A 27,853-nucleotide genomic window follows, 5' to 3' on the forward strand; every position below is an offset into this window, starting at 1 on the left:
TATCTGTACTGTATGATTTCCCCTCACTGCCAGCTCATCAAACGCTCCGGTGCTGTCGGCCACCCATCATCAGTTCAAGTAGCTATCAATCCAAAAGCACTTTAAAACACCCAGCACAGGACCAAAGTGCTGTACAGAAAATCAGTTAAAAACAAAAGAATAACAGAAAACAGCAAAAATTAATAAATATATACAACACATAATACATAAAAATTAAAACAGCCCTATATTAAAAGAAAACAAGCAAGAAAACAACATCTTAGCTCAGAGAGATAAGATGGGGCAAGGCCATGGAGAGGTTTAAAAGAATTTTATTACAGTAATCCAGCCGACCGCTAACAGAGGCGTGGATCACTGTCTCAAAGTGCTGCTGTGAAAGAACTGGCTTTATGTTAGCCAGCTGCCTCAGCTGAAAGAAGCTAGATTTTACCACTGCCTTAATCTGACTGTCAGACTTCAGATCACAGTCCACTTTGACCCCCAGGTTTGTGACAGCTGGTTTAACACACTGGGCTGTGTGGAATCTGCCTTTTTTCTTTAGAGGGACATAGATCTGACAGTCATCAGCATACAAGTGGAAAGCAATGCTGTGCTTTCTCAGTACAGAACCAAGAGGAAACAGATATAAAGAAAAGAGGAGGGGGCCTAGAACTGAGCCCTGTGGGAAACCACACAAGAGGGGAGGACGACACAGAAAGTTCACCACTCCAGTGCTGTGCCCCTAATGCCCACCCAGTGCTCCAAAGGAGAGAGTAAAAGGATCCACTGTATCAAACGCAGCACAGTCCCAGCATCGGTAGCTAAAAATATGTCATTGAAAACCTTTAAAAGGGCTGATTCAGTGTTATGAAAGGGTTTAAAACCAGATTGGAAAACCGCTAAAACATTTTGCTTTCCCAAGAAGGTATGACTATGCAGGGCAGCTCGAGTTCCCCCTTTTTTCTGCTTACAGTTGTCGTTAGCCGGATTATCCTTGTCTCAAACACAGGAAGATGCTTAACAAAGGAAAGAAACCTGAACCTAAAGAAGAGGCTAAGGAACCCCCTCTGGTACCAGCAGCTCCTGTCAGGGCAGAGACGCCCAAACTGTTGAAAGCAGCTCTTGAGATGACGGAGAGATCGTCGGGACTTAAAGGCGCTTTGGCAAAAGTCAAAGAGAAGACGAACAAGTCCAGCATCTCCTTACAGGTAAACATGCTCAAACCCTGAGCTAACCCAGCAAATCATCTACTTTGAATAGAAGATTTATTTACTCTCCTCTTCCCTTCCCAGCCGTCCATCTCCTCCCCCCTCCCACCTCCATCCCCCGCCTCCAGCTTGGAACCTGACAGGGAAGTGGACACGCCATCACCCATGTCTGCCGGCTCTCCGACATTTAGCTCTGCTTCCCGGTGTCGGTACTCTGCGATGCCTCAGTCACCCTCTGAGTGCCACAGCGACACAGTCACGAAGGAGCCAATCAGTGATGATGAAGGAAACGGGAAGAGGAAAGAAAAAAAGTCGTGATTACTTTCTATTTATTTAAATGTATTTTCAATTGTATAGCGCCAAATCCCAATAGCTGCTGCCTCAAGGCGCTTTAGGGGAAAGACTCGATGATATTAGAGAGAAAACCTCAGTAATCAGATTCCCCCCCTATGAGCAAGAACTTGGCGACAGTGGGAAGGAAAAACTCCCCTTTAACAGGAAGAAACTCAGGGAGGGTCTCAATAGTTTGAATGATCGTTAAATAATAATATCTATAATTATAGCCTAATGCATTTAACACATTGTACTAGTTAAGTTTTATAGCTCATGTAATGTAACAGGAAACTGTCAGTGCCACGATTTCTGGCCCATTTTCATCGTCTGCACTGAGTTTATGTGAGTAAATTCATTGTAGCTACGATGAGTAAATTCTGCAGGATTGAACTTGTTGTCTTTCTGTGAAACAGGAAAGGAGAAAATGTTTTTGCTGTTGTTGTTTGCTGAATGTTTACGGATTCTTTTTGTAAACTTGAAAGATGCCTTACATGTCTGACTCTGTTGTGTTGGTGTAAGTTTTGTTTTGAACAAAGATACTGGGTAAGGTTGTAGCAACATCTCCTAACTTCAGCATATTTTACACATTGATACATGATACATGTGTAATTGTAAAGCAAACAGTTTATTACTATGTACTAAGAACCAGTCTACTGATGGAATTAACCTCACTACGGTCGATCTTTTTATGTTTTCTTTTGTTTTGTACAATAATGTAAATATATCTGTTTTTGTATTTATTTAGCTCTCACAGTTTAATTTTAAGTCACTGTGCTGGTTGTGTTGTCACAAGACTGCAATAACTGTAGAAATGCAAAATGCTTCACTTGTGCTGTAAATGCTTAATATAATCGCACAGCAGTACTTTTGTATAGATGTGCTAACTGTAGCCACAAGCCAGCGATCCGTACTGCCAGACCATAGAAAGGAATCATCGACAAAGGCCTGTTTTTTCGAGTAAATTTTATTGAAATAAATGAGTTTTCGTCATATTTTAGCATCTGTTCTTGTCTTTGACTTGTCATAAAGGTAAAAAGAAAAAAAGACCGAAACTAAACAGGAAACAACAGGACGTGAAACCAGTTAGTTCTGGTGGTTGAAACACTAACCACAGACCAGGATCTGGTTCTTGGTTCAAATCAAGAACAAATTTGACATTTTTACTTGCTGGTGTTTGTTCCAACATATTTTAACTTTACTGATATTAAACTGGAGGTTTGTAGTATTTGTTGGGGGGAAAGGGGCTTGAATGATAAATCTAGTTAATATCTTTGTTTTTATTTTATTTTCTGCAGGTCAATACGTGGGTTAATTAATTCTTAACAGCCAATCCCCACAGTAAAGTTGCGGTCTTCTCTCATACAGGGGACATTTTTCTGCATGAAGTCATTTTAAATGTTTTTGCAAGATTTTCCAAACGTTAACTTTCACTGCGGATGTTTAGTATTTTTACGGCGTGTTATTGACCCACAGTCATATCTGTTCCATTTTTGCACAGATCATCACCTGCATTCATGTATATATCGATCCGCTTTGCACTTTTAAGTTTTATTTTTGTTTATTTAAGTGTATCTTACTTATGTTTTGCACTAAGTACCGAAGCAATACTGTTGTAAACCTGCTCACCATTTGGCAACAAAAGCCTTTCTGATTCGGCTCTAACAGCTAACCGCTTCTTCTGGGCCGCACCATCGTCTGTGTGGGGTAAACAGAACACTTTCCACACATTTAGGTCAAAGCGTCAAAAACAAATCAGATCAAAGCTCGTCGGTACCAAGCGTGCTGGAAAAAACACAGCGCCCCGCCCCCTGACGTCATCAGCGCCTCCTTTGCGGTCAGCTGATCGCACCTGAAGGGACTGAGCGTGCACAGAGCCTAACGTAAAGGAGCTTTCAGGGGAACGACAGCAGGTAACGCAGCTTGTAATGAAAGGAAAGCTGTAATTATTAGTTGACGGGCGACACCGTTTCTCTGTGCTGTGGACGCATTAGCTTAAAGGCTAAACTTAGTTCACGATAGCTACTGTTTGGCTAGCTGAGTCACAGATGGTCTGGACGATGGGAGACAGCGATGGGGAGGACGCAGTGGACACTCCTGCGCTGCCCGTGGAGGTGAGTGCAATACAAACGCAGTGCTCGTGAGCTACAGTAACAGTGTTCTAATGGCAGTCAGCTACTGCGCATGACCTGCTGTACCTGTCGAGTGTGCTCTCGCTGGAGCTGGTTCGGATCGAGCTCTTCGCGGATGTTTAATCTAATCCAGCATTTCTGTCTCAATCTGCAGGTCGTAGTTTACATCCTGAGTTTTCTCCACGCTTCAGACAGGAAGGAAGCCTCGCTGGTCTGCCGTAGCTGGTACAGTGCCAGCCAGGACCCCCGCTTCCAGGTCACTCTCCCCAGACCACAACAGAGACGATGAATTGAAAGGTGGCTGCACATTTTAACTGTGTTTTTTTCAAATTGCAGAGGAACATCACCTTCCGCTTCCCGGCTTCGGCCTCGTCCCTGGAGCTCATCAGGGGTCTGGGCCGAAAGCCACGCTGCAGCCTGATAATCAGCCAGCTCGATGGCTTCAGCATCTCCAGATCGCTGCTGCTGGAGGTGCAGTACTCTGACGAATTAAACAGCTCCTGTCTGACACATATTAGGGGTACAGGTGGTTTTTTGTTGTGTTTAGTACCTAAAAATGTCTCAGCATCCATTGCTCCTTCTGTGAAACTATATTCCTGACGTCATGTGATGACAAACCCACAAACAAGCAGTCATACGCTTCCTGGTAGGCTCACATAATTCACACACCTCCGGGCAATGGAAACTTTTTTTACAGTGGATTTGTCTGGACTCTAGTCATCTTAGAAAAACACTAGCATTGTTTTAACATTTTTATATATATCTCAATCACAGCCTTATTATTTTAATTTCCTGTCACAAGGATAAACACGTGACAGGCCATAAATGAACGCCAAAGTTCAGAGCAGCTGTGGTCATTACTTAATAATTCATGCTTATCACAATCATGTGCGTCTGTGTGTGTGAACGTGTATGCACCGAGTTTCCCACTAAACACACACACACCTTTGCTAACCTTCCTGTTTTGTGTTGCTTCCTCCTCAGGTGGGCCTTTGCCTGGGCCCTAAACTGGAGAGCCTGGCCCTGCCTGGAAGCAGCATAACAGAGGCTTCCCTGCTGGCCCTGCTCCCTCGGCTTTCCTCCCTCCGCAGGTTGGACCTCAGAGGTCTGGACAGCCTCTTCATGTCTGGAGCATTCCTCTCCAGGGAGGAGCACAGACAGCAGGTGGGTGGAGACGGGCAATAAACAATCTGAACAATTCAAACAAGAAATTTTTAAAAAATCTTTATTTTTTTATGGTGTCATAAAAATGTGAGCAATCATAATCTGCTTCCAGGTGCGGTCAGCACTGTGTGGTCTGGAAGAGCTGGACCTGTCTGACCTCCGTTACCTGTCTGACCTCACCTTCAACCGGCTGACCGGATGCACGCCGCGTCTCCGTCGGCTCTCGCTGGCTGGCTGCCATATTGCTTTTGAGTTTGACCCGTATCGAGGGTGCCCGGTGGGGGCCGTCGAGGACTCTTCAGCTCTGCTGTCGCTTAGGAACTTGAGGAGGTTGTTGATGGAGCAGAAATCCACCCTCGTAGCTCTGGACCTCAGCAGGACATCCATCACCCCTGAGTCGCTGCGCACTGTTGCACAGGTCGGGATGCTGGCACAGCACAAGTTTCAGCATCACTAAGAATACTTCCACTGAGAGCTGTAATTCTGTGTTGCAGGTTCAGGGTTTGTTTTTAGAGGAGCTGATCCTGCACGGCTGTAAGGAGCTGACCAACTACTCGGTGGAAGTTCTGGTGAAGCACCAGCCAAGCCTCCTCAAACTGGACATCAGCGGCTGCACGGAGCTGACCAGCAGGTCTGTGGAGGCCATAGCGCGAGGTCTGAGGTCACTGACACACCTCTCATTGTCGCAGGACTGGAGGATCACAGAAAAAGGTTCCCCCCGTGCACATTCTTGTGTATTTAACTGAAATTGTCACCCAGTGTGATCATTTTTATATTTGATATTATCTTTGGAGTGACCGTAATCACGATGATGGAACAAACTAAAAGCAGCTTTAAGGGGAAAACAAACGAAATAATCAGCATTTTTCTATTTGAATAGAACTGCAAGTTTATGATGCTCGGTTATTAGTTTCACGCTCGCAGCTTATTGCACTGCCTCCATGTGATTAACATCGTGTTACCAACAGGCCTGTCGGACCTGCTGTTGTTGCCCTCCCTGCGCTCTCTGGACCTGTCAGAGTGTCTGCACATCAATGGAACAGAGATGGTGAAAGGCTTGAAGGGATCCGATGCTGCCAGACGACAGCTAGAGACGCTCAACCTCAGGAGCTGCACCTACATCAGGGTCGGTCATTGTCTGCGTCGCTTCGTTCGGTTTAAACCAGACGGAAAAATCTTAGCTTCCTGCCTTTCTTTTAGGATCCTGCAGTTTTCTTTCTCGCCCAGCTGCTCGGGGACACTCTCTGCGAGCTTGACCTGACTTCCTGCAGTAATGTGACTGACCTGTCCGTGTGCGCAGTCGCCACCTACCTGCAGAAGCTGGTGGTGCTGCGGCTCGGCTGGTGTAAAGAAGTGACAGACTGGGGTCTGCTGGGAATGGTGCAAAGAGCCAAATGTGAGCCTGACGAGGAGACGGTGAGAATCACAGCTTTGTGTCTGTTTTGCTCTAAGCACGTGTGGTTGTTATAATAATTCGCTCTAACAGGGAGACAAGGGGCCCAGGTTCACCCGGACTTTTGGCAACATGGGCTTCTTCAAGCCTCCTCGCTTGCCTTTCGAGGAGCGACCCAAGCTAGTGACTCCGAATGACCTGGAGCAGCTCAGACAGCAGGCTGGAGCTTCTCTTTTAGCTCTCAGCAGGCTGCAGGAACTGGACCTCTCTGCCTGCTCCAAACTGACGGACAGCAGCATCACTCAGGTAGGAGGAGGACGGGCAGCAGAAGGTTCCAGTCTGGAATGCAAAATATTTGAAAAGCTCTGTTCTCCTCTCTCAGGTGATGCGTTTCCCAGATCTCCACCATCTGTCTCTCTCCATGCTGCCAGAGATCACAGACGACAGCTTAGTGTCGACGGCGCGTCACTGCCGCAGTCTCACTAGTCTCGTGCTCAGCCACTGCCCAGGTATCAGCGACCGCGGCGTGGCGCATGCTGCGCCCTACCTCCCCAGACTGCAACATCTCTACCTCTCCTGCTGTAATAACATCACCGATAGGTGATTAGCACACACGCCTCGCAAGTAGCTGCAGCTCATCGGAAAGCCATCAAATTCTTACGCTGTTTGCACTCTAAACCCCGCAGATCCCTGCTCCTCCTGGTGCAGCACTGCAAACGTCTGAGGACGCTCGACATCTCCAGGTGCAACAACATCTCCGTAGCAGCAGTGGACTTCCTCCAGACACAGCTGCCCTTCCTGGAGAATCTCCACTACAAGTTCATAGGTGGGGCTGATCTTAGCCTAAGCCTCTGACAGGCTGAGTGAACATCCCGAGAGGCTGCTGGGACTTGAAAAAGAAGAAAACCTGCTGACTATAGTCTGCTCTCAGCTGAGCTTTTGGCACATGTCAGTATTTTGTGCAAGAGAGGAAAAATACTTTAAAGTTTACAGCAGGACCTAATTATGTCATCTCTCGAGTAAATATCTGCTCCTGTGTGGAGTAGGAATCACCAGTTTGGACCAAAGGTTATTTTTAAAGATTTCAAAGGAAGGCGAAGACGGCAACACACGAGCACCACAGGAGGAAGAAAGTAGTCAGCATTTCATGTATTTACTGTTTGGAAAATTTTATATTTAAATTCTTTGAGGTGCTTTTAAATGAATTACTGCTGTCACAGACGTAGATTGTTGTAGACAGATGCCAGCGATGCTCCATTTCCTTTATTGTTTTAATGCTGGCAGTCTTTGCTTGTTTGCTCAGTGATGTTGTTAAAAGCAGGATGTAGGATGGGACACTTTGATGCTGCTAAAGCTGTGGAGTGAAAACGTTTCCCCAACTTCATCTTTTAGATTAAAACAAAGTAAATCAGGGTTTTAATCACTAATTGCTTTTCAAAAATGATAGTGTCAGATGTTCTTGGAAAGGGAGCATCATGCCAAAACTAGCGAGTTTCATTTCCACTCCAGCCCACTGTGGACGCTGTTGTAGCACTGAGACAGAGGGAGTACTCATCATGGACCAAAGTGTGCAAAGGTGTCTTTTATAAATAAACCAAAGTTTGGCTTTTTGCTGTATAAATCAAATGTTTTTATTCATGTGAATTAAATCAAAGCACATGATTCAACGTGGACATTATCCCAGAGGTCAGTGTGTCAGTGTGGAGCAGCTGTGCTGAAACGAAATCAGTCAGTTCCCCAGTAGCTCCTCCAGGTGGCGCCACTGAGTGCTCACATTACAAAACCAGCCGTGGACAAAAAGCATCAGTTTTAAAGTTACAATGAAATTTGATCCAAAAAGCCAAAAGTCATCCAACGCATGTGGTACCGTGTGATTGTGACAGAGGGACGTGTGCCTGTTTGCAACAACGATTCAAAATCATTTAATGCATCTCTGCTCCAGAGCTGCTGAGATCCACATGAAGACGAGTGCCTGCAGGTGCATGAAGCTGCGTAACACTGAACACCTGCTGTATGTCTGATGTGCTGGAGAATAAACGACGTACCGTGTTGTAGTTAATGCCCTCTTTAAAAAACGCAGTATTCCTCACACACATTTAGAGAATTCAAAAATATAAAATGATTGTAAAACAAGTGTAAAGTACCATTACTTGAGTGGTTATATTAAAAAGGATTGAATTACATTTTGCTCGGTACCTGTGTGAAGGTTTGAGTGCAGGGAGGAGCAGACGTGCGTCACACAAACACTGACGGCGTCTCAACCTTGTTCCTGCTTCACTCGTTTCACTTGGATGTTTAAAATAAGAAAACTCAAGCGTCAAAGTTATAAATCTGCGATTAAGATGACAAGCGCGTGCACGCGCAGCTCCGCCCACACCAACGTCTCGTTTCACACATATTTACACAGTCACGCGCTCATTGTTCCGTCTGGCTGAAGTCGTAGCAGAAGTTGAAGTTGCTCGGAGGTTTGGGAACGACCGGAGCGTTGTCGGGTATGGGAACGTTCTCCAGATCTAGGAGGCGGAGCTTGATCTCCATAGACAGGAGGATCTCCAGCTCACTCCGCATCGATTCGCTGCTCATCTCCCGGCCGAGGAGCACGCTCAGTCCGTCCGTCCACAGGCAGAACTGAAGACGTAGTGGAAGCTGGTTAGATTTAGTTTCTTCACCGTATATCACAAAGAAACTGAAGGAGGTAACGGAGCAGCGTTTAGACTCACGTCGGTTCTGGACGGGGCGATGAAGTTCAGGCTGTACTCCTCTACGTCGTACGTGATGCTGAATGCCAGATCGAGGACCTCCTACAGAGAAAGCTCAGTGAGACATTCCCCCGTCCACACTTATTATCAATCATCACCAGTAACAAGAATCATTGTTAAACAGAAAGAAGCTCGAGAGCATCAGAGACATCCCAGTGTGCTTGGGTGAGGACTTCACGCTGGAGAGACCACATCTCTCACCTGGCCTGGGAACGCCTCAGCGTGACCCCAGATACCCTGAGTGAGGGAGGTCCTTCTGTGCCCATCGATGGACCTGCATCTTATTTCCTTAAGTCATGTTTAGTTTCTCTCCATATTTCTCCCTTGACTGTCCACACCACCTACAGCAGGAGGTGATCACCATGGTACTGAGAAGGTGAAACAGCTGACCTTATTCTGTTTGCCTTTGTTCTCCTTCATGTGAGGACAGTCTTTACCCGTCAGCAAGCCTTTGATATCTGCGACTGGAACTGAAGAGGAAGCATCAAAACACACATATGGTTAATATACTTCAGACAATAAAAACCATCTGTCGGAGTCATATTAGTTCCTTCTTCTGTTTTGAATAACAAAGAGTCGTCAGTGCCAAGCGGTAGCTGCAGGTGGCCCCGCCCCTCCCTGAGGAGTCTTCCTGTTAAAAGGAAGTTTTTCCTTCCCACTGTCACCAAAAAAAGACTGTTGGGTTTTCCTCTGTATGCATTACTGTGGGGTCTACCTTACAATATAAAGCGCCTCGAGGCGACTGTTGCTGTGTAAATAAAACTGAATTGATCAGCGGCTCAACACACCTGCACTGTTCTGCACTTTGTATCAGGGTTTGTTGGGCACTGATGCTTGATGATTATTAAGATTAATCAATGAGCATAATAAACTGGAATTCCACACATGACAGTTTCTCACAATTTAATTTTAATGGATAAACCTAAGCATGAATATGGCTCGAGCCATTTGGTGTAGAAAAACTGAACTCACTCTTCTCCTGCAGTGTTTCTATTGGTGGATTTTCCGTGTCTTCCTCCACATCGCCGTAGTGAAGCATTTTGTGATTGGGCGACAAGCGACAGTACCACAGTTTATCTGAAGAGACAAAGACGCGGGTTAGCCTGACACGCCCAGTCTGCCGTTCGCTGCACGCGAGCCTGTGAGCGCTCTCACCCTGTCTGCGTCGGCTGCTGATCTTCCTGAACATCGTGCCCTGACACAGCCTGTTGAGTCTCTGCTGCCGGATCAACTCGAGCAGCTCCGGCTTCAGCCGCTCTTTGAGTTCACTGGAAAGAAAAGCAGCAAAGAGCTATAAAATTATTCTGAAAACGTCACAAGCAGTTTTCTCGTTGTTCTAAGACATAAACCGTCACTATTGCCCAGATGACATTTATTCAAATCTAATCAAAAATCAAGCAGCAGAACTGTTACACTGAGTGTTTAGTGACAAACACCAGTGTGACCTGCTGGTTGCTCCATACGGGTGGAAACTATTTGGAGTCGTCAGCAGAACAGCTGATCGGACAGTTTAACAAACCACAAACTCCGTTTTTATTGAATCGTTTCCAGAATGTGGGGTCAACACACGGGACGCTCAGCCGAACTGTGTGTGGATCACAAACACACTGAACCTGAGCTCGTTTATTTCAAGCTTCTGTTCTGTTACAAATCTGATCTTTGCATGACTGAATCAGTACGGACGGCGTGTAAATGACCTTTAAATTTGGTAAATATTTTTACGTTTGTTTGAAAGGTACTTCGGTTTTATTTTGAAATCCAGGCTTTTATTTTGAAACAGGAAACTGGCGCAAAACCGTTAAAGGGCTTGTTAGTAAGGTTTCTTTTAGGATATGGTAAATAGTGTGCCTTAAAGTGAAAAATATGTACGTTTCCTTTGCCAATTAGTACCTGGCTGACAGTGGCACAAGGTTTGTTAATGTTTCCTTTAACGGAATAAGTTACGTGCAACCAACATGTCGTTTAATAGAGTTTGTGTTGTTAACCTTGACCTTTATGTGTAGCTGTAAGTTAGTGAGGTGATATAATGAATTGAATGATGTAAATTTGATGTATATGCTATATGTGAGCAGGGGAAATGTGTTTCCTTTAATGTTATGGTATTAATATTGCTGGCTTTGTTTTGCTCCTAGCTCTTACGGTGTCTTCACTGAATGTTTCAATAAAAACATTTCCAATAAAACCTCTGAAGCATCAGTATAAGAGACCATCATTCAGCCAGGGATGCTACACGGCGGGAACTGCAGACCTCGACATTTCTCTGACATGCAGAAAGTAAATGAGTTCAACTGTAAAAGGCAAGAAGTCAATCTGGGAAGCAGTGGGCGCTCATCTGATCCGATGAATGCTGGCAGCTTTTAAACAACCTATCCGTTTATCACACCGCGGTGGGCCTCGGCTCGCCTGCAGTACAGATGGATTTACCATGTGTGCCCACTCGAACGTGACTGTACAACACACTCATCCATAACCAGTAGACCTGGCTCCTGCCTACAGATAGACAAACATCTGTTTATACAGACTATAGGACAGTTGGTGCACATGGCAACTCCTTTAACACAGACCGGTACGCAGCACGTAAACCTGCTGATGCTCACAGCACAGGCGGAGCCAGAGTCTCTTCCTGGTGCAGTCGTTCCGTCTGCCGCAGTTTGAGGATCTCGCTGTAGTTCAGAGCGTTAACTTTGTTCTTGAAGAGCTCCAAGGAGGTCGGCTTACTCGACAGAGTCCTGGTGATCTGCTCCCTCACCACCTGCATCACCTGAGGACAGATATGGGAGCACAGACATGCTGTTGGTGTGATAGGGATTGGTGTTTCACGGCTTGGCTTTGACATAACCAGGGCATGTCAGCCTGCCTATTTAACACGTTTGTGCACAATGGTTGAACATTATTCCTTCATGTGGGCAAAAGAAGACTCAGAGCCGCTCAGTCATCAGTGCGATATCCTCTCCACGCACGCGCTCACACAATGGCCTTGCTTGCATTTGTCAAACGGTGCCATCATAACGTCCTTGACCTTAATGTGACTAAGACTAAGGAGTTAATCACTGGTTACAGGAAAGATGGCGGTAAACCGAAGGCCAGAATCACACACAGTGAGACTCCAAGTTGTGTAAATATTTGGGAACGCTGGACTCGCAGCTTAAATCTGATATAAACACGAGAAACTGCGGTTAAACGAGGACAACAAAGAATTTATTTTTGCAGAAGCTGAAAGTTTTCAGTGTTTCTAAGAATATTTGATAGAATTTTTATCATTCTGTTATTGCAACACGTTCTGTATGCGCTGCTTTGATGAGCAGGATGTGAGTAACAGGGACAGCGTTAGCAGTATCCCCGAGCTCGAGTCTCGCGCACCCTCGAGACAAAAACTGCTCCTCAAATTCTTTCACGTTCTTCTATTAAGCTGCTGAATGTTAAACGTGAAGAATAATAATTTGTTCTTGTCCCGTCTCTTATTGTCCACAGCTCACCTGTCGGTCGTGTGGGGTTCAGGGGGTTGAGGTTAGGAGCAAACCCCCTCGAGCTCTCGGTTTCTGCTTACAGAATAAAATGTTCATGCATCAGGAGTTAGTGAGGGCGGTCTCCACCCAGCAGCTGTCTTGATACATACACTGGTAAGGTCGTCGTCTTTGTGTGGGAAACGGTTCGTGCTGCTCGATGACAGACTGACTGGTTTCTATCGTTACCTGTAAAGTGTTTCTTTAGTTCAATTTTTACTTTATTCTTTGTTTTTATTGAGATGGTGGTCAGACTGAATTGCCCAGCGTTTTCTGAAGCTCCGTGCTTCAGTCTGTGTTTCTACTCGTTAAAGTGACGCTCACACAGAGACGGGAGGTGACCCTCAGCGCTCAGGGCAGTGACATACGTGTTAAATCTATGGTTCCCTCAGTCGTAAAAGTGGAAAATCTATATAAAAATCAATAGTGTTAAAAGACCGAGCCAACTCTGCGCTGCTGCGGTCACACCCCCTCACCCACACATGTACGCAGCTGACCTAGATCATTCCTGTTCACGCCCAATTTGATTGACTGCAAACAATCAGCGTCTAAAGTGTCGATAAGCCTCGACTCATTCTCAAAGCTCAGAGTAATCGCTCGGTCTCACAAATGTCCTCCAAGAATGTGAAGCGTGACCAAAGTGTTTGTGACTGCAGACGACAGCGAAGTCGTTTTTGTCCCGCAGCAGTGGAAACACAATCTGTGAAATCCAGAACACGAAACGAGCGTCTACGGTTTCACAGCGCGGCTCTCCGCTCACGTCCTCAGAGCCAAAATAAACTCATCGTCCAGCAGCAATCACATGACACGGTCTGCGCTCCCACCACTGTACATCTGTTTACCACTCAGCTGTACACATCTGTACGTAACTGTTCCCACCTTCTATTCTGCCCTTATCTGTATGCAATCTGCTCCTATTGCTCTTCTGATTGATGCAAACTGCATTTCATTGCCGTGTGTTTATACACGTGTAACGACAATAAATCTAATCGACACATTGTAACGATTTATTAACAGCTTCTAGTGTCACACACTGAAAACAAACAAAAAACCTTTTAGCCTTTGATGTATGAATCACTTCTGTACTAGAATACTTCATATTGGCCTCTGTGTTACCAGTTAGTTAAAAACTACTATCTTACCTCCATTCTTCCTCCTCAACAGACAATTATTTTAAAACCCTGGCTTCAATTTTCACCCTCGGTCAGTCGCAGAAACGTGACGGGGATGACGCGGAGTCAAAGTGAGATCACCTATGACAGCAGAGGCCTTTGAGTGTTTGGTAAACAGACACCCCGGTGCTCACATGCACACGCCCAGCCGGGTCCGGCCCCTCTGTCGTTTAGCTCAGCGGGCCAATAGGAGCGACGGCAGCTGTCTCTCTGTTTGGCAGCGTGTTCACGGACGCTAAGTGTGCGTATGTGTGTTAGCGGAGGACGGCTGTTCAGATCATAACACAGCTGGACTGAGGAGATTTCTTAATGTTGGAGGCGCACATGCAACTAAAACCTAAATAAGCGATATCGCCGTCACAGCCTCAGCTTTCCTTCTTCTTTGCTGCTCCCTGTCGAACCTTTTCCTTCTCTCCCTCTCACATCGTTTCCAGAGGTTTTACGTTCCCCTCTGTTGTCGTGTCATTACTGCCGATGCCCTGGGCGCTTTGTTTTCCTCGTTTCCTTCTCCCTCCGTTTCTGCCGTTCGCCGCGGTTCTCTTTGTCCACCTAATGCTGCTTTGTCCTTGCCTCAAAGCACCCTGGGAGGTTGGACACGAGCAGAAACAAAAGGCCAGTCTGCTGGTCTGGCACACAGGACACTGGCGTGCACCGGAGAGGTCAAAAGGTCACAGAGTTCTATGAGCACTGTGTGGATGAAGGATTGTTGAGTTCTCAGTATTTCTCCCAGATGACAGCGCTCTGCCGCCAGCTCGGCTTAAACCACAAAGCTAACTGTGCGTGTGGGGGCGGGGCGGGGAAGGAGAACCAATCCAACCCACCAAAATACAAACTTAGACAAATGTACATTTAAAATTGAATTTAAAGCATTCTGCTTTTAAATTTCAGTCTCTCTGTGCTTCATTTTTACTATATCAGCATTTTTATTTACTTGTGTCACAGTTCATTAAGATAACTGAGTGGAAACACCCTGTGAGGTGTGATCAAAACAGTCCACCAGTGGGCCTTAATGGATTCAAGGTCTCCCATTCAACCCATGCAAGGTCACCCACATGACCACAGGGATTAAAGTGCAGCTATTCTCAGATCATTCCCCAGAAGTCCAGTTCTGAGCACCTGCACTCTGCGGCTTCTCCACGGACCTTAAATTACATTTTACTGCACACTGGCCTCAATTTTAATTTGGCGGGTCATCTCTAGCTTTGACCACAATTTTCTGCAGCGGTTCGAATAAGAAACATCAACTGAGGGGCAAGATGAAGAAGTGTTGGCTTCCCCGCCCTCTGAATTAGCATTTTTCCACAGCATGTCTTTATCCTGTCTTCCTTCTCTCACCCCAACCAATCACAGCAGATGGCCCCGCCCCTCCCTGAGCCTGGTTCTGCTGGAGGTTTCTTCCTGTTAAAAGAGTTTTTCCTTCCCACTGTCGCCAAAGTGCTGCTCATAGGGGCTCATATGATTGTTGGGTTTGTCGGTCTGTGAAAATATTGTCTGACATTAAACCGTCCGTGGCACAAAAAAGGTCGGGGGTCTACGATGCAAAGCGCCTTGAGGAGACTGTTGCTGTATAAATAAAATTGGATTGAATTTTTGCACTCTGATTTCAACTCCTGTTTATTCAGAGTGCAACTGATTTGTATTGTTCGGCAGAAATGGGATTAACTGTGGAGCAGTCTATTCACCACATTTGTTCTACTTCCTGAACAAAAGCTCACCAGAAGAGATCCAGCATAGCTTGCACAAATACCCGCGGTGGGGGGGACTACTTTGGGACTACTGACCTCTGTCTGCCTGACTATATTTAAATAAGGTAACGTTCTTTGATTCTTGAACTTTCTGATGACACCTTGTTCTACCCTTGAACTTCCTGAGCCAGCGGTTCCCTCTCTGACTCCTCCGGTCTGCACGATGAAGCATCCTTGGGTTGGACACTGAACCACAGTTTCCTCCGATGCATCCACGAGTGCACGATTGCTAAACACATCACTCGTATGCATGTATGACTGTGTGCTATGAATATAATAAAGTGTTTTGTTCCCGACCACACACATGCATCTAACGTATATAACATGAAGAGCTGTGTTTTCGTTCCAACTCATGGTGCTATTGTGTAAAACGACGAATGTCGCATAGAAGAATTTACAAAAAGCCACCGTTCACTTCAGTTTGGTCACCGGCTCGATTCCACTCATTGTTTTCTGATTTATGGAAGCGTTTTTGTGGTTGGGTGTACCGCAAATGACTCCAAGTACTCCGTGGGAAAGTGAGACTGACTGTCACTGCATTTAGCAAAGATCCCACATGTGGTCGTGGACGGTTTGGATCTGACGTACCCCACGTCACCGGTTCACACACTGCCACAGCCAACGACCAGAGCAAACTCTCCCGTCTATGTGAGAACTGCCCGGTGTACAAGGACTGAGTTCCTTCTAGCAAAGCGAGCGCCTCTGCTGCTGTACCTTGTCAAAGTCTTCCTGTGTGGCTCTCATCTCTTTCCAGGTCTTGTTGAGCAGCTGAATGCAGACGCAGAAAAGCTCCTCCATCAGCCGGTCCTGACTGAAGAAGATGGGGTGGTAGCCGGAACCCGTCTCCGAGGCTGTGAACAGACAAAATAAATTAGAGCTCGAACAAGAGCGAGCAGAGATCGCAGCGCGTAAGAGATCAGACTGACGTGGCTCTCCGATCCGAAGGATTTCACACAGGATGAGCGTGAGCTGGATGCTGCTCCTGGCAAAGGGACACTCGTGTTTGTCCTCTCGACTGCTGTTCTCCAAGACAAACTGACGACAGAGACAGAACGGAAACTAAGCTGAGCGTTTATTATGCAGTCACCTGATTTTTGAGCTCATGTAACAAACAAGCCGCTTGTACTCGATCATTTTTTCATTTAACATGCACCAGCAGAGGTTTTCTATGTCTAACTAAACTGCAGATAAGTCATGCTCACCCTGCTGTAGGCGTCGGGATAACGTGTGGCAAAGTAATACATGGTGTCCAAAGCTAAGAGACCAGGAGGCGTTCGTGACAAGTCCTGACCGGGGTTGCTATTATTCTGAAAGGAAGGAAGACAAAGTGTCACATATAAACGAGAGAAAAGCTGGCAGACAAACAGTTACCGTGTATGATCTCACGCTTACAGAAAAGCCCAGCTTCCTGAACTCTTTAGCACAGAGCGAACGCCGTCGTTCGTGACTCAGACTGTTCTCGCTTTCTGTCTCGAACGCTGCCTGCCTCAGACCGTGAAGGATGTCTCTTTGTTCCTGAGGTGAAAGCAGGCAGACACACAGTGGGCTGTTAGAATCTTTACGTTTCTGAGCGCGACAGAACATTAGAAACGGTATTTTATTCATAAGATTTCAGGATTATAAATGTAAAAACATAAATGTGCAGCCGACCGGGCGTGGCTTTAACATGTCTGTGAAGGTCATCGTAGTCTAAGGAGCTCGGAAAGAAAGGCGTCTGGACGTGGGCCTTACTCTTACACCTGAAGAAGCTTCTCGGATGAAATGTCTTCAAGGAAACTTAAAGTCCGGACGCGTTTCTTTCCGAGCTCTCTGAAACCTGACCCGCTGTGTTGCGGCTCACCTGGCTGCAACAGTCCAGAGGTGTCCTCATGCGGGGCTCCTGGAGATTCAAGGTAACCGACTGTAGGACATAGAGGTAGTGGGCCATCTCGTCTTGGACTGAACCAGAACTGTGGATTATATTCTGCCAGAGACACACATTTGACATGAATACATTTTATATTTCATCATTATTAAAAGAATTTGTGAAACGTGATCGTACACGTGAAGATGATTCACCTTATATATGTACTGGCGGACATTCTTCTTAGTCAGGAAATCAAACATATCCTGTAAAACAAGAAGAGCGCGTGTGTCACTGGACTGCAGAGACCTGCTTCTACCACCGGGTGGCGATACAGTGTCGACAGGCAGCGTAAGGCAGGAGGATCAGCCTGAGGGACTTTGACCTCTGTGACGAAATCGCTGCTTGCTGGTACGTGCATCTCTGACTCAACCGCGTTTTTGTTCGCAACTATTTTGCTGATAAGAAGGGTGGGTTTGTTGACCTGATGTAAAAGTGAGGAAGTAACAAAGAGAGCCTGAGAGAAAAGAGCCGAATGAAGGAACCGTTTGTGCACATGGAGAGAGGAGCAGAGGCGCAGAAAGACTCGACTGTCTGCAGACGGTGCCTGTGGGATTCTGACACGCATGAACAGCAACTGTCCTTCACCCCGAGGCACATGTGCAGCTACAGTCTCCTCAGATTATGAGATAAAAACAAAGAGAATGAAATTATTCCAGGAACAAGTGCAGCTCCGTTCTGCTGTGGCCCAGAACTACAGCCACCTTTTACCTGAGGGACGCCTACATCAGCTACACTAACACATACTTTCAGCCCACAGATTCACAAGGTCACATATTCACACAAAGCATCAAGTTTAAATGTTTTTGATCCTTAAAAGCTGTCACTAGGACACATGTATGAGTATCAGTGAAGAAGCACCTGAATCTGACATCCTGCGATAGAAAAGCCAAACTTTTAAGGTTACTGCTGATGAACAGTGTGCACGGTGCTGCCTGGAGGCAGACACCGAGGACAAACTGCGAGCCAAACTAAAACACCTGATCATCTGCAAGCTTTGAAGTTTTACTAGTGTGGAAAAGAGGAAGTGCATGAAAGGTTTGAAAGTAGCAGAGGCACCTTTCGGTCCGAGTCTCCGGCTGTTTGCAGCAGGGCCATGAGTAAGGCCATGGCTTTGGTTTGTATCTGCTGATTTGTCCTGAAAAAGGTTAGAGACACACAAAAACATTATTTTTACAGCTTTGCAGCCACATGGAAATGCGTGCATGCTCCTTTGACAGATTTCAGTTCTCGTATCGCTGCACTCGTGCAGTAAAAACTGGACAGTTTACATATTTAAAACTTCCTGTTACAGAAACAATGCTGTGACCTCGTTGCATTACTCGAACGCGTTTCACGTGACACTATATCTTTGTGCCAGATTAAGCGAAAGCAAATGATGCTGATTAATGATTTTGAACTTTAAGATGCAACAGACACCAAGCGAGTGTGACTTGTTGCGTGATAAACTACTTACACCTGCAGGTGAGCAATGAGCCTCTCCATGGTGATTTCCTGTTTGACCTGCAGGAAAAGGCTGTGGCTGCTGAGCACCATGCTCTCCAGGATGTCCAAGCACACCTGCTGTATCGAGGCGTCCGTCGACTTGGCGTTCACAAAGCCGGCGATCTGAGGGAGAAACGTGAGCTTCAGAAAATCAAACTCGGAAAACGTGCGAGAGGCGTGCGGAGAGCAGCGGGGACCTTTTTGATGAAGACAGAAGAGAGGTTCTCCCATGAAACGATCCCATGATCCATCAGCTCCATGAACCCCGTCAGCGTGTGCGTCATGATCACATTACTCCTGAATGACACAGTAAAAAGAGGCAAGCATGAGACATTCACACGGACACGATCAGTGATGCCGTTGGTGCTTTAAAGTCAGTAACATAAAGCGTTGCATCGCTGAGAGCTCAGCCAATCGTGTTGCTGCTACCATCACAGAAAAGAGCTTCAATGAATCAGTCGGTGATATGTGACGAGGATACTAACTCATTAGAGTCTTCTACAATCTTGACCAATAAGAGGTGTCCGTCTCGGCTGATGAACTCCTGAGCAAAGGTCACGTCTGTTGAAACGCTCGCCAGTTCCTTCAGCGAATCGCAGCGCACGCCTGCGTCTGAGCTCTGGATACCCTTGAACAAATCCTCCGCGCAGCGGCCCTGAGTTCATCCACGCCAACGAAACACACACAGAGAAACACACCGGCTCAGAAAAGTCATCCATCGAGCTCTGATGCGACAGTTTAGACTTCTGGAGCTCTAGTTGGTCAGCACGTAGCAGAACGTAGCCTCTCGCTGTGTTAGAGGGAGAAGAAGGTGAAACAGGCTGCAGACTCACCGGTGCCTTGGTCAGACGCAGGATGCAGCCGTTCTTAATGTCCAGACGATTCTACGACACACAAACAAGCAGGCAGACACGGAGAAAAGGTTTAAGAAGAACACCAAACATAATCTGTGTCTATCAGAGGACTGCACATCCAGGCACAGAGGCTCAAGACGTCAACGAGAAGCTCATTCCTCACATTATCAAAGAATGACTCATCCTGCATATGTACTGTTTATTTACCAAAGGCCAAACAGACCAACGTTAAAACGGGGTTAGCGGGCCGTCTGGGGCTCGGGCTGCTGTTTGCACCGTGACCCTGTTTGGCTTTTAAGTCTAGAGCAGAACATTAAGACTGAATGCACGTGATCACAGATGTGACAAAATATTTCAGCCCAAATTTACACCTCATCTCCAATAAAGCGTCTCAGTCCCTGTTCGTCGTGCCACTTACAAATGAGCCGTGCAGCTTTGCTGCAGCCAAGAGCTTCTGCTGTTCTTCTTCTTAACATTTATTAAGCACAAAGTAAAATCTTTGCAATCGAGTCTGTGTTTTGTGAGGCTGCCCCTGGCCTGTGCAGACAGGATGAACCCAGCACATTAGCGGTTTTTGGTGGTCGGAGAAACAGCTCAGAGAAAACCAACGGGCCCTGCCTGGGCTCCAACCCACCGACCACCTGACTGCTGATAATATTAACATGCACATTTCTGAAGTCTGCCACTAAAAGCAGGAAATAATCAGCACCATTACTAGACCGCCTCTGTTCCACAGACTCCTCAAGAAGCCAACCTTAAACTGAAACATGTGTGTTTAACTACGTGATCACTGCAAAAGCCTGAAGCTTACCATCCCTACGCTAACTGTAAAGGAGCTGCAGAAGCCTCGTCTGCATTTTTCCTGATGGGATGATAGTCTTATCTCAGAGAGCAGGAAAGCTTCAGCAGCAACCTTTCGAGAGGAATCTGAGTGAAGCTGCTTCTCGCTTTAGCTTCTGTTTTTCCTGTTTCACGCTCGTCTTTGATGACTGAGCTCCAGGGAGACGCTCGTAAACGCAGGCGAAGTGCTGACAAAGTAGTGATTCACTGATCTAGTGGCAGAGATAGATGCTTATCTCGTAACCATGGAAACATCTGGAAGGCTGACTCGGGTCTGGTACTTGACGTTTTTGCAGAAACCTGAGCCAACGACAGACGTTTTTGTGTTGACTGTTGCCGACTGACCGATTCGGTGATGTACATCTGCACTCCGTCAGCATACTGCAGGGCGTAGTTCTCGGACCCGGGGAGATTCCATCTACACACACACACACACACACACACACACACACACACACACACACACTCTTCAGTGTGACCAATGAAGCACGATGATGTCAAGCAAAACAACCTCCATCGCAGACTTACCCGTCGCACACCTCCTTTATCACAGCAGACAGAGGTTTTTTCTGCAGAGACAACAAAACAGCACTTAGTCACACATGCATGCAGACGCAGCATAAAAGACACACACCTGCTGCACAACTACTATGTTTCTCTGTCGGGGAGCTGAATTCATGCTTCAGTAATGACATGCTGTTATGGGATCGCGGTTCCACAACTATTCCCGCTGGCTGGAAACCTTGTTTGCTGGGCAGAGGAAAGCTCGCCGACACTCTGTGAACAATGTTGCCCTCGGTGCCCAGAGTCCTCTCTGTACGGAAATAAAAGCCAGACTACTTCCATGTCTGCCTCTCAGCTATCCTGCTATTAGTGGTCAGCCCTGTGGTTACCCTGTCAAAATGTCTTCAGGTTCTGTGGTTGACCCGGTGGACAGTCTGTCATTAGTGGCAGCAAAGAGGGTCTACGAATCAGATGCGTCTGCTGGAAACGCTCGGGCCAATGGGAAGTTTTCCTGGCGAGGTAGAATTGGTCGCGATTTAAAACGAAACTATTTTGTGTCAAGAAAGGCCCAAAGTAACACTCCTGAATAACTTATTGTGATGGTTCCTCTAAGAATAATCCCGATGAGATTATCAGCTGTTCAAATAGTGGGTGAAAGGCGCTGGCTGGGAACCTGGTTAAGCCTACGCTAGTGTGCAACTCAGAGACCTCACAGCCGGCCCTGCTGTACACTCTAGACTTAACTGTCTTGCGCAAGGAAACAACTTCCCCCAAGTTTCTGGGAAACATATGGAAAACTTCCCCACAATCACAGAAAGCCATCACTGCTATGAAACACTTTTTACTTTAGTCACAAAGCTTTCACACTTTATGGCTCATATCAACACAAACCCCAGAACGAGTAACAAGTGTATTAATAACAACACGTTCACGTGAAAGAGTCACTCCCGAGGCACGAGCAAGCAAGAGACAGACCGCAGAGTCCGGTCATGTGAGTCGCCAACAAGAGCGACTGAAAGGAAGCTGAAAACTCACATCGGTGCATGTTCACTGTGCAAATTTGAAGTGAAGGCAGACGCAGGGAGAAAGTGGAGAAAGTGAGCTGCAGCTCTTTCCACAGCATCACTGAGAAACGCATGAAAGCGGCGTGACTTCTGTGATATTATATCAACATGTGCTTCATGAAGTTTATGTAGGATGCAGCAGGAAGTGGGAACATTTGAGTTTAACTGTTAGTCTTACATCACGTTTACAGTCGGGAGCCGAAGTGTTATTCTGACAGCTAGTTTAAACATGTCATGTTATAGCAGCTGTTTCAAACCACAGCGGTAAGGAAGTGGGGATCATCACCATCGACACACACACACACACACACACACACACACACACACACGCACGCACACACGCACGCACACGCACACACACACACACGCACGCACGCACACACACACACACACCTAAAAGTGCCAGTATTATTAGTGTCTTTCAGTTTCTAGAGTCATAATTAACTCCCCTTTTAAAACCTTTTGCCAAAGCGCTCTCTCCCCCTCTCTCTCTCTCTCCCTCTGAACTGATACAAGCAGGAGTGGGCGGAGCCTTCACAGACGCACGGGCCAATATGGTGACACCTTTTTATTCCCCCCCAGCAAGAAAATGCCCAGCATAGTTCATATGAATGCACGTCTCTGTGGTCTGGCGTTGACTCATTAGCGTGAGTGCTGCTATGAACGTGCCAGAAAGTCTCAGCACTACTGGACTAAAACCAACCTGGGCAGAATTAATCGACCAAATTACCTGATGCAGCCTGACTGAAATATGTCACAACCTGGAGTCCAATCAGAGCCTTCGCATTTTGACCAACTCTCTGATGAAATGTGTTCATAACGGCTGCAGAACAAAGTGGTTCAGGTTCCCCTGTTTGATTCCACCGAGCAGGTTTATATTCACCACGATGCTGACGGTGCAACAAACTCAGAGGTGTAAAATGTGAGCTGAGGGTCACAGCTCTGCCAGGTCCTCATGCGCCATCATTCCTGCACCATCTCATCTTTTCTTACACAAAAACTCCCAAAATGCCAGAAACATAAGATCAGGACACTCTTCTAAGTTGTCCCGTAGCATCGAGAGAGCGACGACGTCACTACGAGCCGACTGGTTACAGTGACGAGCTCGTTGAACCTGTCTCACACAGAAACAGTCAGATCACACGCATTAAAGAAAGCTTAGTTCAGTCCTGCTGCATCAGACGTTTGCACGATCGCAGGGCATTGTTCACGGCTGCGGTGCACGTGTGAAAACGGCTTTCAACTCTACCAAGACAAGTAAATTGGGTAAGATGCTCCGCAGAGGGAAACAAAGTCCTCTTGTGGTTTAGAGGTAGATCAAACGTGACATCAGAGAAGCACATCAGACACTCAGTGTGACAGACTGCGTTATTTTAACCAACCAGAGCGCGACGGACGTTATCAGTTAAAAGTGTGCACGTTGTATAAATGTGTGCATTACCTGGTCCAGTTGTATGAGCTGGGGGTAGGCCCCGGGCATCTGGATGGCTATCTTCACTATGTCCTTCTGCTGCGGCATGATGGCACCTCTTGGTTACACCGCTATTCAGCTGCTAACGGGAAAACAGAGTTATTGGGCACCTGTGGGATTTATATGAAATACATTGAGTCCCATTTAAGAACATATATAAAAACCATGCGACCAAAATGGACTCGAGTTTGCACAAAAAAACGAGTAAATCTGATGGCTGCCTCGCGTTGATCCAACAACCGTTTTACACGTGAAGCTGCAGAACACGGCGGTTCCTCTTTCACGGTTTATTTATGGAGTGCTGAGTAAAGCTGAAACAGGTGACCTCCTGCCCGTACAGGCACCTCCAGTCCTTCCATCGTTCTTCTCACTTCCTCCTCGGCTCCGATAGACTTTTCCCAGAGGATAAAGAAGAAGCTGCTGTTGCGCTTCAAACCCTTCCTCGTCCTCCTCCTCAGTCTGTCGACACATGGACAACACATACAGTCTGATGTTGAGTCTTCTGTGCGCTCACTGGCTCGGTGTCATTAACAGCCCAGCCTGTGCTCGATCTCTTGGATGCTTTTTGCATTCTGTCACTTCCAGCCTCAAAAAGAAAGCTCGCAGTTTTTAACAAAGCAACACTCCCACTGCTGTCACAACAACCGCATGCTTCGAGGCCTCCTCGCCTCCCTGAGGCGCCGTCTGAGAAAAAAGGGCCGTTTTAAGTGACGATAAGAATGCAGCCGATACCTGGATGTCACCTCTCAAACATCCATCTTTGTTTGGGGGTAATTGACATGGACTAGATGGAAGGAGAAGTCTGAAGGGCCAAACCTGTTTGGGTATGTTGGATCTGGTGTGGTGCCAAAGGTCAACTTCCCTTTGAAAATAAAGTATTAATCTTAATAGAGATTTATAGAAACTGAGGCCTACTCAGCTTCTGAGTGACCGAATTCAAAGGCCAACCTGTCACGCTACGGTTTTTATTAACAATAACTGAGAGTACCTGCGGTTTTTGAGCTGTCCAAGCTGCTTAATGAAGAATGTGAAACTGAGCCCATGTAGGCTACTTGCTGTGGTTACTGCTTTGGCTCAAAGAACTAACCAAACAAGTACACATGAGTTGCGTCATATAGTACAGCTTTGACTACACCAGTTTCCTAATCAGCCTGCAAGTGGAAACTGAACTTAATTTCAGGTCTGGGTGTAAAATCCAACATTTCAATAAAAAAATGACGAGTACATCAGTCAAAGAAAGCGCTGTAAAAGTGAAACTTGGCACAAAGAGTCTTTCAACCCCTGAAGAAGTTCCCTTTTTCCTAGTAAGCACAATCATCAGGTCAACACTGACTAGCGTCGTGATTTACAATAATAGCAGGATAACGATGTTGTGATGATAAATACAGAGAGGATGGCACTCACAGTAAACACGCTACCTGCTTGGCATCATTTACGTCATCAAATATAATTGGGTCACTTCCTCTCAAATCAGCCAGTTTTTAGATGATTTCTGCTCAAGCGTCTCCACTTGGCATAAACAAAGAGACAAAGAGCAGAAGTTCTCTGGGAGGAAATGCATGGCTGATGCCAGAGCTCAGGGATAATGGCCAATGCTTCCAGCTGACAGAAAGGCAACAGTAACTCAAACAACCACGTCACAATCAAGGTAAGCAGAAGAGAGTTTGTGAACGCACAACACGTCGGACCTTGAAGCAGATGACGTGGCGCTCCTGTCAGGTAAGAACAGGAAACTGAGGCTGCGGCTCGCACAGGCTCACCAAAGCTCGACAACAGCAGATTGGAAAAATGCTGCACGGTCTGATGAGTCTCAATGTGGGCGATATTTTCGGTAGCATCGTCTAAACGCCGCAGCAAGTACTGTAGCAGACCACGTCCAGCTCTTTATGACCACAGCGTACAGGTCCTGTGATGATCGCTTGCAGCAGGACATTGTGTCATGTGTCAAATCATTGCAAGCTGCTTTCTTGAACATGACAGTGAGTTCAGGGCACCCAAAGAGCCCTCACAGTCACCAGATCTCAGTCCAAGCACAGCGTCGTGGAGATGTGGTCGAAGGCGACACTCGCATCATGGATCTGCAGCTGGACCAAAACCTCAGGAGTGTTTCCAGCTCCTTGATGAATCTTTGCAGGCAGTTCTGAAGGCACAAGGGGCTTCAACCCAGTACTACTCATCTGACACTGTGGCACTGTACAAGGATAATCTGTAGACCAGAGCATTCAGAGCTCACAGCTTTGCGATGCTGCTGTCGCATCTATAAGCAAACTATACGATCTATCAGAAAGAAGGAAATGAGGTTGTAGACAAATGTGGCCCGGCGACAGGAATAGAACACCACAGTACAGTTCGTCTAGATCAGAAGCTTGAACATTGATATAATCTGAGCAGACTAGAGCTCACCGTGGCCTGACCAGGGCGGAGATCAGCCTGCATTCCTGTCGTCCAAGAAGAATCAACTTAAGCTAATCCTTTAAGCATTTCCTACAAAGTATTTTTAAAGTGTCTGAATTGATTTTATACAGCTTTACACTTAATGCATTAGTGGTCAGGAACACGACGGCAGAAATACAAATTAGAATAAATTAAAACCTCTCATTAATAGAAGTTACCATTTCTTTAGGGGAACTAACGTCCCCAGACAAGGAAAGATGAACTAAAAGATGTTTTTTGCATTTTTAACTAAACCCAACTTGCTTGTATCGAAAGTTAAAAAGCTGCTGATCAGCAAAACTGTGTAAGCTGCCTCATTTACTCAGGAACTCAGGAAAAGAGGGAAGCTTTCATGTGAGGCTCCAGAGGTTAACCACCAGTGCGTGCTTGCCTCAGTCTGTACCTGTCTGTGCCTGTTCGTGATGCCCCCCAGAATTAACCAAGTGGAAGCTGAAACCACACCCACTGTCTGGCTTAAAACAGAAGAGAAGTTGAGGTTTAACTTTAGTACTCTAAATGTAATGATCCCAGTTAACAAAAATCCTTTAATAAGCTGAACAACTGGTCAAATAAGAGATTAGCCAATCTTTCAAAGACACAAAAAAGCCGAAGCCTCAGCAGTGTAATACATATGGATCATAGCTGCTTCCATCTGACAGCCAAAGACAAGACATGGTTCATTTTACAGGCCAGCAGTTACTCAAACCCAATTATGTGTAAATCAAAGAAGAAGGAGAAGAAAAATCAGCCTTGCTGGGTTCAATCAGATACAATTTTCTGCTTTTCTGAACGGAAGTTGTTAGAAATGCAACAACAAACAGGTCGTTATAATATGGGAAGTTCTAGCTGCTACAATAGACGAGAACTCAAAGAGTACATCTCTGTGCACTCGCTCACTGTGCAGCTGAAACAGGTGGAGTTTGAGCTGCGCACCATTAAAAGCATAAATGCATTTAAAGGAGATGATGTCAGACAGATTAGAGTCCCACCACATTCAGCTGTCACCGTCTATATTCAGTGAGCAGTTTGCTTAGTTAGGCTTAAAACCACAAGCAGGCTCAGAGCTTTTGTTAGCCTGCAGATCCTGTGTGTGTGTGTGTGTGTGTGTGTGTGTGTGTGTGTGTGTGTGTGTGTGTGTCTGAGACCCCCTGGACTGGCAGACCCCCCCTACCCACTGTGGAAGTGTGTATGTAGGGAGGGAAGAGCTCAGCTGCCTGAAATTCCTGACATGACAGAGTCGCACATACACTCGGTAAATCTCAAATGCTACAGGTTTCCAAGAAAAGGGATTTATATGGTAGAGAAAACTGGAAGCTGCCTTTCTAAAATAAAAATAAAACACAGAAACACTTATATTCGGAGTTTTTCTTATAATAATTATGAATAAGACAATTGTGCTTTACATATAGCACATGTCAGTTAAGTAAAGTCATGCATCAAGTTAGCAGCTAAACAATGTTTTAGTTAAAGTAAACCACTCAGTGCAACAAGTTAAAAGTGCAGCTAATCTGATATGAGCGCAGCCACAGCGTGTTGGAAACAGTCAACACAACAGTCGTGAAAGAAATGTGAGCACAGCTTTCTTTTTCCCTGAATGCCTCCTACCTGGTATGAGAAGACGAGTCAAGAGCTACTATCCTGCAGGAACCGCCGCAGTCGGACCGAGAAACATTTGCAGCTCCTTTTTTACTCTTCAGGAGGAACCGAGTCGGTCCGCGGAGATGTGTTCCCCTACAAAAACATCCGACCGCTGACAAAATCTGTACCAGCGTCTCTGCAGAAAGTTTTAACTGTGATAAGTTGACCTAAAAGTTCCGGGTCGGCTGGAGTCTCTTGGTCGAGCGTTTTTTTCTGGGTTTTTTTTTTTTTTTTTTTGGAGTCAATCGTCTCTGATTAACAGAGCAGTTTCCGATT

The 27,853-nt window shown here is 46.2% G+C and overlaps 3 protein-coding genes across 4 annotated transcripts in view; 2 read left to right on the top strand and 1 right to left on the bottom strand.

Moving 5' to 3' along the window:
- LOC146704170 (uncharacterized) overlaps positions 1-2,511 on the top strand; it is a 29,875-nt gene extending 27,364 nt beyond the window's left edge. The window contains exons 37-38 of the mRNA XM_085465102.1: positions 989-1,187; positions 1,272-2,511. Of these exons, the coding sequence (XP_085321228.1) occupies positions 989-1,187; positions 1,272-1,505 (433 nt within the window). The 3' untranslated portion in view covers positions 1,506-2,511. The remainder of the gene's footprint in view (positions 1-988; positions 1,188-1,271) is intronic.
- An 828-nt stretch (positions 2,512-3,339) lies between these two features.
- Positions 3,340-8,267, top strand: fbxl9 (F-box and leucine rich repeat protein 9). The gene is made up of 11 exons (XM_085461159.1): positions 3,340-3,631; positions 3,804-3,905; positions 3,986-4,120; positions 4,634-4,813; positions 4,926-5,231; positions 5,308-5,524; positions 5,782-5,939; positions 6,014-6,229; positions 6,300-6,512; positions 6,589-6,806; positions 6,893-8,267. Exons 1-11 carry the CDS (start codon positions 3,566-3,568, stop codon positions 7,059-7,061), a joined length of 1,980 nt encoding a protein of 659 aa, XP_085317285.1. The 5' UTR covers positions 3,340-3,565; the 3' UTR covers positions 7,062-8,267.
- Positions 8,268-8,334: 67 nt separating this feature from the next.
- Positions 8,335-27,815, bottom strand: elmo3 (engulfment and cell motility 3). Of its 2 annotated transcripts, none has more exons than XM_085461157.1 (21): positions 27,545-27,815; positions 23,477-23,585; positions 20,996-21,036; positions 20,813-20,885; positions 19,607-19,657; positions 19,259-19,428; positions 18,971-19,070; positions 18,745-18,896; positions 18,348-18,426; positions 17,444-17,494; positions 17,226-17,348; positions 16,778-16,900; positions 16,588-16,692; positions 16,312-16,420; positions 16,100-16,236; positions 11,563-11,726; positions 10,121-10,233; positions 9,938-10,042; positions 9,356-9,435; positions 8,927-9,007; positions 8,335-8,834 (listed from the first exon to the last, which is right to left on the bottom strand). In XM_085461157.1, exons 2-21 carry the CDS (start codon positions 23,552-23,554, stop codon positions 8,622-8,624), a joined length of 2,148 nt encoding a protein of 715 aa, XP_085317283.1. In that variant the 5' UTR covers positions 23,555-23,585; positions 27,545-27,815; the 3' UTR covers positions 8,335-8,621. The 2 variants fall into 2 exon arrangements, with proteins under 2 accessions (XP_085317283.1, XP_085317282.1); XM_085461156.1 differs by having other exon boundaries at positions 23,477-23,588.
- Positions 27,816-27,853: the final 38 nt, after the last annotated feature.

This window comes from Copadichromis virginalis, linkage group LG7 (genome assembly GCF_057382275.1).
Source record: "Copadichromis virginalis isolate Kocher_CV1m ecotype Utaka linkage group LG7, C_Virginalis_male_GT1.1, whole genome shotgun sequence".
Lineage (NCBI taxonomy): Eukaryota > Metazoa > Chordata > Actinopteri > Cichliformes > Cichlidae > Copadichromis > Copadichromis virginalis.

Bases quoted from the DNA above. Each gene is read 5' to 3' on its own strand.
- fbxl9 (XM_085461159.1), top strand. From the start codon at position 3,566: ATGGTCTGGACGATGGGAGACAGCGATGGGGAGGACGCAGTGGACACT. The intron at 4,121-4,633 runs GTGCAGTACTCT...CTTCCTCCTCAG, and splicing joins CCAGATCGCTGCTGCTGGAG to GTGGGCCTTTGCCTGGGCCC. The intron at 6,807-6,892 runs GTGATTAGCACA...TAAACCCCGCAG, and splicing joins TGTAATAACATCACCGATAG to ATCCCTGCTCCTCCTGGTGC.
- elmo3 (XM_085461157.1), bottom strand. From the start codon at position 23,554: ATGCCGCAGCAGAAGGACATAGTGAAGATAGCCATCCAGATGCCCGGG. The intron at 18,897-18,970 runs GTCCCCGCTGCT...TTTCTCCCTCAG, and splicing joins CTTCTGTCTTCATCAAAAAG to ATCGCCGGCTTTGTGAACGC. The intron at 16,237-16,311 runs GTCAGTCTGATC...GTCTGTTCACAG, and splicing joins CCTTCGGATCGGAGAGCCAC to CCTCGGAGACGGGTTCCGGC.